The following is a 12,721-nucleotide window of genomic DNA, read 5'->3' on the forward strand; positions in this document are numbered from 1 at the left end:
TCCTCTTTTCTCTTGTTTCCCCCGGTGTCTCAGAAAACAAAACAAACTCCCGTTCCTGTCAGATTGGACTAGAGGTTGAAGGGGGAGGAGTAGGAGGGAGGGGGATGACAGTAGAGAGGCGCTGAAAGCCTTTTGTCCACTGGGAAAGACCGTGTCAGCGCCGAGTGAGAAAGAGAGAGGAGGGAGGGAGCAAGGGAGGGATAAGAGGAGGGGGGCCTAGCTCCGGTCATTTGGCCATAGCAAAAGACCAAAAGTGTAAAGATTAGGGACGTAAGAGGTCGAGTCTAAGAGCCTATGACTAATACGGCCGGTCATTCAGAGCCCTGGCCACATTGTCTGTCCACTGTCCAGATGGCCACTGGGAATAAATCATGGGAAGATGCAGAGAGTGAATTCCAATGTAGGGATGGGGGGTGCTCTGCTCCACTTCCAGCCACATTATCAACCAGTCATACCAAGGGGAAAAGGCAATGGAGTGGGGAAAAGAAGCAATGGGAATGTGGCTTTTCTTGCACTTTAAACCTGTTCATGACTACAGCAGAGACCAACCGGGGGGGGGGATTTTTGTCCCCCAGCCTTTAATTTGTATGGATTACAGCTAAATCTCTCACTGTGGGGTGTTGGGGTAGTGGAGAAGGGTGAATGGGTGAACCACTGATCGGTTGTGAAGCTACTGGCCTATGTACAAATCACTACAGGGGCTGAAAGTGGAGAAAATAATTGGTTGGTTTGTAGTTTAACTATCTAGGATTGAATGTAGGATTGTTAATGTGTGGACTGGAGACACTGGGGTTGATGGTGAGAGGATACAGTGAGAGGAAATGAGGGGTGTGTTAGACAGTGGGGGCCGATGAGTTGTCACGTTGGTGGCACTCCCATATACACAGTCGGACAAACTGGATGGCACCCAGACAGAAAGGTGATAGATCTGTCACTTGCCCCTCAGAGTGGAGTTTCCTCCATCTCTCTTTCTATAAGTCTGTCTGTCTCTCTGGACAGTGTATTCCTATATTTGTCTTCCTTTCCCTCTCTCCGTTTGTCTGTCCTACTTTTTCCCTTTCTTTCTATTTCTCTGGAGCGTGCTTGTGCTTTCTCCCGTCTGTCTGTCTTTCTTTCCTACTCTCTCGTACTCTCAACATCAGTTTCTCATGGTGGGATGTAGAGCTCAGTTGATCTAGGATCACATGATGTCTCAAGACACCTGTCTCATAGGGTCATGGAGAAGTACAAGTGCCCATTTTAAACATATCGGTTTTGTAGGCACTGTACTCTATTGCAGGGATTCCCAAACTCGGGGGGAAACCCTGCTCTATTGAATCTGTAATAACACATTGCATTTTTAAGGATATACAATATATTATTATTATTTTGTGTTAAACAACAATATTTTTCTCCAACAAAAGGATCGTTTTCAATTTGACTATTATGTCAATTGAATACATTTCCTTGGAAACCATTTACGAGGTGCAGGTCTCCAATTCCTGTAAGTGTAAAAGAAGAGGGAAAAAGGAATGCGATCAAATGTGAAGCTTAATCAGTAAGCAAACAAAGGGACAGACAATTTAGCATTTTAAGCGGAAAGCCACAGGACATACAAATGACTTGTCTGTGCAAATCTCTTTTCACTGCGGCAGTTTGTCATCTGAGTGAACGGTGTCATTTATTTTAATAGTTGAAAATCCTTTGTATTTCCAGTCATGTTCTTTGGTATTGGCATCAACCTACAGCAGTGTTTCCCAACTCCAGTCCTCCAGTACCCCCAAACAGTACACTTTTTTAGTTGTAGCCCTGGACAAGCTCACCTGATTCAACTTGTCAACTAATCATCAAGCCCTCAATGAGTTGAATCAGGTGAGTTTGTACCAAACACCTTCCTAATATTGAGTTGCCCCGTTTGCCCTCAGAACAGCCTCAATTCGTCAGGGCATGGACTCTACAAGGCGTCAAGCGTTCCACAGGGATGCTGGCCCATGTTGCTTCCCACAGTTGTCAAGTTGGCTGGATGTCCTTTGGGTGGTGGACCATTCTTGATACAGACGGGAAACTGTTGAGTGTGAAAAACCTAAAGGCGTTGCAGTTCTTGATACAAACCAGTGCGCCTGACATCTACTACCATACCCCGTTTAAAGGCACTTAAATATTTTGTCTTGCCCATTCACCCTCTGTATGGCACACATACACAATCCATGTCTCAATACAAATCCTTCTTTATCCTGTCTCCTCCCCTTCATCTACACTGTTTGAAGTGGATTTAACAAGTGACATCAATAAGGGATCATAACTTTCACCTGGATTCACCTGGTCAGTCTATGTCATGGAATGAGCAGGTATTCCTAATGTTTTGTATACTCAGTGTATGTATGTAACCTTCATTATAGAAGTTACTACGAAGTAGTATAGTTATTTAAGATATACAGGTGCAATTGTCAAAAATTTTTTCTTCATATTTTACAAAAATATGTATTTTAATTCAGCCACAAAATGAATTTAAAACCCATCACATTGATTACATTTATAGATGTCTCCCTTTATGATAGACCAGACAGTTTACAACCACTAATGTTGACCAATCATCCACCTCGACCCCTAATGGCCATCCCGCTGAACAACACCCTACATTGTAAATGCCCGTCGCTCGTGGCCAATGAGGGGACTGTGACCACCGACACCCTTGGCAACCATTGGCCCGGTTACCACGGCCAGGCAAGGCGAGCACTGGGGAAGCCAGCTGTACTGCAGGAGCTGTTCTCTATCATTTGCACTGCATTTATCTCCCATCTCTCGCTCCCCCCTCTGTCCCCTCTCCCTCTCCGCCCCCAGCCTCCCTCGCTGGCCAGCGTGCTCCTTCTCGCCTACCGTTAGCCCCATCCCATTTCCACTGTTCCCAATCAGCTGTGGCACAGCAAATGGCATCTCTCTCTCTCTTTACTCTCTCCCTCTCTCACTGCCTCTTTTCCATTCAAAGCAGACATACGCACAGTATACACAAGCTGTTTGGTTCGAGATGCACAGATACGTTCACATACAAAGTAAAAACAAACACATACAAATACATACATATGTGCACATGCGCTCCCATTCCTATTCAAGTACACACACACGCTACACTCATGATTATCAGTGAGTATGATAAACCTGTCAACCCAAATCTGAGTGGCAGCCTGCTGATCTGGTTCCGTCCCTGTGTGCATGATGATGTAATGTGTCTGTATTGCTACATAGGATTTAGTACCCTACATGTCTATTTCTCAGGAATAATTAATCATGGGCTTGTTTATTTGTATATAGAAAATAAGACTATGATAAACATGGGTGAATTTACTCAGAACCTAAACAGAAGGACATAAAAAGCAAACAAGAGGAGGAATGACGTGGGGTATGGTGACCGAGGCGGTCATGGCGGAAAGGGAGAACGAGAAAAGAAAAAAAAGCGGAAACCACATTATTTACAATCCGAACCTTGGCCACTGTAAACTTGAGCGTGCTCCAGACATCATCCAGACAGTTTCCCCCTCCTTGGTATGAATCTGCCGTATCTCATTCCCCCGCACTAATTCCAATTTAATTGCCAGTGGCCCGAAGCCTCCTCAATAGGAGTAACAAATGGTTTGATTTTGTAGACTTCATCAAACTGCATTTTAAATGCGACACAGTAACTCTGCGCGAATGCCAATGAAGCTGCCGAGTAGCTCTCTGTTTACTAATTATCCTTTTTCTTACTTCGAACCACACTGCGCAAGTTGTCTGATTTAAATCGGATTTGTGGGATTGGGAGAGCGAGGCGGGGGAGGAGGAGGGGGTGAGGAGGGGGGCGAGCGAGCACGGTCCTCTGCTTTGTAAACGATCCGCAGGGCCAAGGCGAGGGCTGGCTGTGCACTGTAAATTATATTCTCTTAAAGGCGCACGGCGCCCGTTCTTTGTGTGTTTGTCTTCTCCCCCCCCCCCCCCCAACACCTCTTTCTCTGATGAACGGCCTGCTGATGTCGTAAATTCTGTCCGTACACCGTTTATGATCTTTAAGAGCTTTTCGTCAGCGCAGGGCAGATTAATCAAGAAGCCCGCCATCTAAACTAGAGTGTTGACACCCCTTGCATATAGGGAAGGTGGTATGGCCCGGAACAGACCATTATGTACATTTATAAATAGATGCCAGACAAAACCCAATCGGTCTGTCAACATCAAACATATGCAGTTTACTGTTTACAGTCAAAGTCTGAATATTGGGTAAGGCTCTTGAATGATAAATATATGAAAAACCTGTACCTTAAACATATCAAAAACCTAGCCTACTGTATCTCGCGAGGAGGACCATCCGATATTTCCAAGTGATGAATTTTCCCGGAATAGAGATGTTTCCCCTGTCAACGAAATGGACAGAGCTACCAATACAGTATGGTTGCCTGACATTATCTCTGGGTAATTAATATGGCATCTGAGTTTGAGTTTGAGTTTATTTTTACAGGGACAGTGCACATGAATCAACGTTTCAGTAAAAGTGCCGGTTTTAGCCAACTGGCAAATTTTCAACCGCAGTCCCTGGGCAGGTTATAAAAACAATTGCAATAACAATACAAACAAACAATGAGCACTTTCAGAGCAACATAGGACAAGCAACACGTAGCAGACAGAGCAATAGCACAAAAAGCAACAAAATAACATAAAAGCAACAAAGTGTTTCCACACCTCACAAGCTACAGACAACAGATAACATGGAAAGCGGCATCTAGTCTGCATCTGGTGGCATTAATCTAACCGGTGAACGGCTCATCTCGCGATGCCTGCTCCATGACACACCGACGTGTGAATTATCACTCACTGTTATTGGCATGGATGGTGGCGTGCGGCACAGTGAGAATAGTGTTTTGTATGCAGACACGGTAGTTTCCCTGGGTTTGTTGGTTACACTGTGTGGTGTTTTTGAGCTCTGGAAAATAATGATGAGGGTTTTATTCGACACCGGGTTCCTTTAAGGTCTTGTATGTATTATTTGATCAACGCCGTGTTCGATTGTGTATTAGAGAAACCATATCTCATTATTGTAAATACAGCAAGCCGATCATTTGATTGGATGTCTATATTCCACAGATCATTATATTCCGACAATGGATATTTATTAATTGCATGTAGATGTAATTCTCGGTCTCTCTATTTCATTCTCTCTCACTCCTATCTCTTCCTCACCCTCTCTCCCATTAGAACAATAAAAAATTCATTGAGGCTCTTTTCTTGTGTTTCTTATCAAAGCCAGCGAGGCATTTTGAATGAATTAGCCTGTGCGGCTCGCTCTTTTTCTCTTTCTGTCTCTGTGTTTCTGTTTCTCCCTTCTGCTCTCCTTTCTTTCTATCTGTCTCCGATCTCTCTCTCCCTCTCTCCCTCTCTCCCTCTCTCCCTCTTTCTCTCTTTCTCTTCATCTTCTCAGTATTCTGGTCAAGACCTGTCGTCCAGGGTCCAGGCCTGGTGCCACTGATATGCCAGGCAACTCTCAGGGATTAGATGGCTCTGCTCTTTTCCTCCAGACGTGTGTGTGCGTGCATGCACGTGTGAGCACATACCAGGCTCTTTAACACAACCTGTGCAGGCTGGACGTGAGTTTAGAAAGAAAGAATTCTCACTTAACAGAAGGTACAGGAGCACTGTACTCTCATTATGAAAATAATTATTAGCAATTAGCATCAATTAGCTCTCAACAGTTCAGAACGTCTGTGTGTCACTAACCTCTCTGTGACATGTGTTGTGTTGCTGCATGTTGTCAGCGCCCCCATACTGCCATGTTTGGCCTCAGACATAGAGGCTGCTGGGAGCTGGACAGTAGACAGCGTTTACCTCACAGCGTCCCTCTGGTCACTGAACCCTCTCGACCCACCTCGCCTAGTGAGGCCTCACAGCCCCACAGTCCAAATATGACTATGATCTGTGTAGGTAACTGAGGTGAGACAGAGAGTACGTCCCAAATGGCACACTAATCCCTACATTGTGCACTATTTTGACCAGAGCCCTATAGCCAAGAGGGACAGAGGTGGTGTTTATCCTCTCCTTCCGCTTTGCCTGTCTCAGACAAGACCCCTCAGTGGTTGGTTTTCACCATACATCAGGTTACCGTGGATATGAAAAGGTCATGGAGGCTTTCAATGTGGCGTTGCCCCTCACGGGTTGTGGTGGAGAAAATGGGTCTCTGTGTTGAACTGGTATGGAGATTCTACCTTTGTGTCACTCTCTTCAAGACCTTCACTGTATCCAATAGGAGGAAAGATATTTTGGTAGCTACATCCCCCCACTGCAGCTCAGGGTCTGGGTCTTGGCAGTCCACTGGCGGTATTGTCCCCCTCAGCGAGCCCCTGCCAGCACCCATTGTCCCCCGGGCCCAGCGGGGGCTGCCAAGAGCCCCTCTCGCACCCCCTCTCCGGGTGCACACCCTTGCTCCCTCACGCCACCCCACCCCCACATGTCCCTCCACAGCTGCCCCTCTGACCCCCCCCCCCCCCCCCCCCCCCCCCCCCAGCTGTCAGGCACAACCTCTCTCACAGCGCAAACACACTCACACACACTATTCTCTTCCAGCCCGCCCCACCACACACCCACTTTATGTAGTTATTTACACATTAATTCCTCATTCATCAAGGGGAATGATTTATGTGACACATTTCTTACCAGCGTCACCCATTGCTGTTGTTGTGCGTGTTATTTTTGATAGTACTAGTTAAGAGGCAGACATGTTGTTCTACATGCAGGATACTGCTAAATGCTGGAGCATATTGATGAGAGGGAGAACAGGGCGTAAAAGGCAGGGCTGTGGATCCTTAACCCTGATCTAATGGCCTGTGATTTGACGCCCGTGTACAGGTCCCTAGACCTCTCTGCTTCATTAACCCTGTGGTGCTTAGTACCCTAACATGCCCATGGACAAAACAGCAGTCATCATCCATTTAGGTGTGGTACTGACAGGAAACACGAGGACTGCTTCAGATACATAGGCTAGAAATGCCTAGTACTCATGGTCATTTAGCTCACACAAAGGGAAGTGGCGAAAGTAGACGGCAGTCGAAGCCAAGTCTTTCTGTGAGTGTAGCTTTTCGGGGGGGATTTCTTCTGAAGGCAGGGACACCACACATATCACACACACACACTGCACTACACACACACACACTGCACTACACACAGACACAGCTGGCTTACTTGTAGTACCTCCTCAAGCACTAGGTACTAGAGAAGCAACCTATGAGTGATGAAATGACGCCTGACCAATGCCCATAGCTCCAGGACATTAGAAGTGGTAATGGTGATCACAGCTGTGATGTTATTGTGATTATTCAAACTTGGTGTAATATACTGGTGACACCAATGGTTTTTAACTAGATAAGTGTGGACCCAGGTTTGTGCAGCAGTGGCATTTAAATGCCGTGAAACACAGTAGAAAAAGTCGCTCTCCATCATATTAGACTCAAGTCTCCCTCTTTGTTTGGGTTAAATGAGACAGAAAGGTTGACATAAATACAACCTTGTGTGTGCTCTCGCGCTCTTGCTCTCTCTCCCTCTCTTCCTCCCGCCTCTCAGACGCACACACACACACACACACACACACACATATACACACACACACACACACACACCCAGTCAGTCACTCTGTTACATACACACACCATGGTATGATACATTGTCCAGTCCCTACACAAACCGTGTATATTTTCATCCACACAACCCCCCCTGCCCAGCAGGGCTTTGTGGCTCTATTGAATAATCGATTCTCCTACAATTCCCATGATTCAACAGTGAATGATTCAGCGGCTCATTGAAAAGCAAGGTGGTAGACAGAGCAGCGGGAGAGAGCCAGGCTAAGCTGAAAGAAGCTAATTGACAGTGACTTCAGTCCTCGCTCACACCTACTGTATGACTCATGTATTGTCATGTTCTAACAGCCAGCTAGACACTCCGTAGTAAAACTTTTGATAGTAATACTGTAATTTTATTGCAAAGCAAAAAATAGGACACTGTATTTCTGAAAGAAGTGTTGGCAGAATTAATAAAATGCATAGGGATTCATCTACAGTTAAATCCCTTCTACTTCCCTTCCACAGAGGAATGGCCATGGCAGACAGACATCGTCAAGCCCCATGCCCCATCACCACTACCAGCATATAGGCCTGTAGATATTCTCTCCTTTCCTCTGGCTGTAGGTCTACTCTCCCGGGCATGTCACCCTGCTCTCCGAGAGTATTCCTCTCCATTAAAGGCCCTGTCCGTCCCTGCTTAAATAACGGCGCTTGCCACTCCAGGGCCATTAAGATATCCTGCTTGCCCACCGCCCAGCATCCAGACGAGAGCAGAGCCCCCTCCCCGATGTACTGTGGCCAGGCCTTTATAAATAGCAGAGTAAGAGCAGGAGAGAAGAGGTAAATTATTCCAAATCACCAGAGTGGGAGTGAGACCCCCTTCTTCTCTTCTTCCTCCACCACCACCTCTTTTCAGGTGTCACTTTGGGCCGACTCAATTTTACACTGTAATAGACCTCCCGGGTCAACTACTTTTCTCCTCCGCTCCCACCTTCCTTTTTTATCTCCGCGTCTCCCTTCATCCGTCAGCCCTTCACCTTGCCGCCGCTGCTTCTAACTTCCCCCCACCCTGTCGCCTACTCCAACCCCCTCAGACTGGACCGGCTGCCTCACTTTGTAGCACTTAATTCCAGCTAACGCTAATCAGCACTACTGCACTTCCCCGACACACTGGAGGCCCTGTTCACCTCTGTCTGTACCCTTCTCTCTCTTCCTCAATCGCTCTCTTTCTCTCTTTCTTTGTCTCTCTCTCTCACTCTCTGTTTGTAATGACTCTGTGCCCTCCTATGTCCTCCTCTTTCCTCTTTTCTTCCATGCGGAATAGAGTATCGGTTATTATTGGGTTCAAATACTGTTTCAAATTGCAAACCGCTTAAAAAATGCCAGACGTACTCTGAAAGCATGTATGTTTTGAAAAAGAAAGTGCTTTTTAATTACTTTGGCTAGTACAGCATATACTGTAGTTCATATTGATTACTTGTACTCCTTGTCTCTTATGGTCTTAACAAAGAGACAACAACCCTCACATTTTCTCTGACCCCAAGATTGCAAGCTGACATCTGGTTTGCACAACGGCACGGTAAACACAGTTCTTCTCAGAAAGACTGCTGCACTATTAAGTAAATGTGTATGAATGATTATGTATTGTAGGACGTATACTATTGTGGTGCTGGAGAGCGCAGGCAAAGAAGTGAGTACAGGTTATTGTAGTAAACTAGTGTGTCTGTGTGTGAAGGTATATGGGCGGTGAAAGGCCAGTCTGTCTACAAGAGCACTGCCATCAGGATTCATGCATACGCACACACACTTACACACTCATACACACACTTACACACTCATACACACACTTACACACTCATACACACTCATACACACACTTACACACTCATACACACACTTACACACTCATACACACACTTACACACTCACACACACACTTACACACTCATACACACACTTACACACTCATACACACACTTACACACTCATACACACACTTACACACTCATACACACACTTACACACTCATACACACACTTACACACTCATACACACACTTACACACTCATACATACACATGGTCATGTGTGTGCATACACTCTCTCCTACACAGTCATCCTGTGTGCCATTCACGTAAAATCATTAAACAGGTCTGGGTTTTACGGCCATAGTAGTGTTATTATTGTGCGGGGGGAATCAGGTTACGTCCTGTGTGTGCATGGGAATCCTAGTAGTAGTAGTTAGGAATGAGAGTAGTGGGTTCAGACCTGGGTTCAAGTACTATTAAAAAAGTAAAATACTTTGAGCATTTGATTAAACCTGCCAGGTTGGGGGGTTGTACTTTTGGGACTGTTTATTTGTTTAATTGCAACAGGCAAGCTCAGTCGAGCACAGCTAAAGTGCTCGACTGAAATAATTTCGAATAGTAGTTCAACCCAGATCTGGTGGGGTTAAATGGGAGCTCCAGTCAGCGTGGAGGTTTAGTTTTTCCTTCCACCATGTCCAGACCTCACCTCATCCCAGACCCAGGTCAAAGGCCTGCTAACCTCTTACATTCCTGCAGCTCCCCCCATCCCTCTCTCTCTCTCTCTCTCTCTCTCTCTCTCTCCCTCTCCCTTCCCCCTACCGCCTCTCTCATTCCCTCAATCGCCCTGTTTCTGTTTGCCCCCAAAACTACTCAAACCATTTTCATTTGTCAACTCTTAGTTTTGGACATTCATTGTTTTTGTGTGGTAGCCCTGAGGTAGCGGGCATGCTCCGTCCGCTGTGTTGTGTCTCCAGAGCACCCTGTGTTGTCTCCAGAGCACCCTGTGTTGTCTCCCCAGAACACCCTGTGTTGTGTCTCCAGAACACCCTGTGTTGTGTCTCCAGAGCACCCCGTGTTGTGTCTCCAGAGTACCCTGTGTTGTGTCTCCAGAGTACCCTGTGTTGTGTCTCCAGAGTACCCTGTGTTGTGTCTCCAGAGTACCCTGTGTTGTGTCTCCAGAGTACCCTGTGTTGTGTCTCCAGAGCACCCTGTGTTGTCTCCAGAGTACCCTGTGTTGTGTCTCCAGAGCACCCTGTGTTGTCTCCAGAGCACCCTGTGTTGTGTCTCCAGAGCACCCTGTGTTGTGTCTCCAGAGCACCCTGTGTTGTGTCTCCAGAGCACCCTGTGTTGTGTCTCCAGAGCACCCTGTGTTGTCTCCAGAGCACCCTGTGTTGTCTCCAGAGCACCCTGTGTTGTCTCCAGAGCACCCTGTGTTGTGTCTCCAGAGCACCCTGTGTTGTGTCTCCAGAGCACCCTGTGTTGTGTCTCCAGAGCACCCTGTGTTGTGTCTCCAGAGCACCCTGTGTTGTGTCTCCAGAGCACCCTGTGTTGTGTCTCCAGAGCACCCTGTGTTGTGTCTCCAGAGCACCCTGTGTTGTGTCTCCAGAGCACCCTGTGTTGTTACATTAGAGAGAGAGGGATAGGGGTAGAGACAGGGAGAAGGAGAGAGGCATGCCTGTCAATCAAGCCACCTAATGTGCCTCAAGTCCTGGAGGGATTCCAGCGACAATCGGCCCCAATCAATGGAGAAGAAGGAGAAGAAGTTGGTGGGAAGAAGGCAGGTTTGTCAGTATTTATCTCTCTCCCTCTACCCCATCACTCTCTTCACCGTGCACATGGTTGCTTGATTTTTTATTTCACTACCCTTTCCTCATCTTTCTCCTCCCCCTCCCCTCCCCTCTCTCTCTCTCTCTCTCTCTCTCTCTCTCCCCCCCTCCCTCTTGTTCTCTCCCGGGTGTGGAGGCAAGACAGTGATTGATCCAGGGGGAGGGCTATCTCTGGTGCGTTTATGAACATGAGGCTGCCGCTCCTCATAGATTTTTAAATTAGTGGCAGCTTTGCCCCAAAGATGCGTTATTGACTGATGAAATAGAAGCTGAGCTCTAAACACTCACTCTTTCCCCAGAGTTTTCCCCAGTCTGGTAATTGAAAAAGTGTGAAGAGAGTGTGTGTGCGCATGCGTGCTTGCTGTATTCCTGTGTTTGCCTGTGCTGGAGAAAAATGAACGCTACTTGTTGGACTCCACACACAACTGAAGTATAAAGCACATCTTTATACCTTTTTATGTGCTTAGAAATTGTGTGCTTAAAAAGATTGTGAAAGCATATCCTCACAGTGTGTTCTATTTAGGTCATATTAAAGTGTACCAAGCATACAGGGCCATTGCACATCCCATTGTGTTTTGACGGCTTTTAGTCTGTATACTAAAACAGTCCTTATCATGTCTGTTGTCACACTGCTCACCTTGGTTGTCATTGCTCTCATCTTGGTACTGCCCTCTTGTGGTAAGGGATCACAGTTGCAATGTTCAAGCCTGCTGTACTTTTCCCAGTGGTGTTTTACAATGACAGACCCCTCCTTTGGTTTAGGATACGTATTTCCTTAAAAAAGACCTGACAGATCAAGAAATGTACAACATTGTACAATGAACAAGAATGTTGAAAATCCATAGAACAAAGAGATGTCTTTATTACTTCATGACTAGTTCCAGAAATGATGTATAACTTGACTACGTGACTGTCAACATGTAATATTCTGTCAGATTGTTCTCAACAGTATCTCCTGGTCAAATAAATATACAAACCAGACTAAATTACAAAAGAAAACTCACCCTCTCCTCCCTCTCCCTCAGGCTTGGACATGGCCATCTTCTGCCTGCTGTGCGGGAAGCGTTTCCAGACGCAGCCGGCGCTGCAGCAGCACATGGAGGTCCACGCCGGTGTGCGCAGCTACATCTGCAGCGAGTGCAATCGCACCTTCCCCAGCCACACCGCACTCAAACGTCACCTGCGCTCGCACACAGGTCAGTTGCAGTGGTGACGCATACCGTCTAGTAGCAGCCATGTCAAGACCCCCTCTATCCTAGAGCACTAGGACACAAACATATAGGCTACTCATGTTCCCCTGCACTAAACAGTAAACTCTGACTACCCTAACACATGACGTCATCACAACATTGCAGATCGATTGTGAGAAGGTTGGTCAAGACATTACCTTGTGCAATAATCACATTTCCATCCAACCTTTTTATGCGAGTAAAGTCATGTCGTATTTTCAAAAAATCACGACAGCTGTGATGGAAACAGGAAGTTTCAATACAATTTCATAAATGTCAAATCAAATCAAATCAAATTATATTTGCTACATG

The 12,721-nt window shown here is 46.3% G+C and overlaps 1 protein-coding gene across 2 annotated transcripts in view; it reads left to right on the top strand.

Annotated features, from left to right (window-relative positions):
- The window catches only part of LOC311136172 (zinc finger and BTB domain-containing protein 16-A-like), a 133,938-nt gene that overhangs the window by 102,184 nt on the left and 19,033 nt on the right, over window positions 1–12,721 (top strand). For both annotated transcript variants that reach the window (XM_084170266.1, XM_084170267.1), the window contains exon 5: window positions 12,206–12,376. In XM_084170266.1, the coding sequence (XP_084026392.1) occupies window positions 12,206–12,376 (171 nt within the window). The remainder of the gene's footprint in view (window positions 1–12,205; window positions 12,377–12,721) is intronic.

The sequence above is a fragment of the Coregonus lavaretus genome (assembly GCF_964263955.1).
Source record: "Coregonus lavaretus genome assembly, chromosome: 10".
NCBI classification, from domain to species: domain Eukaryota; kingdom Metazoa; phylum Chordata; class Actinopteri; order Salmoniformes; family Salmonidae; genus Coregonus; species Coregonus lavaretus.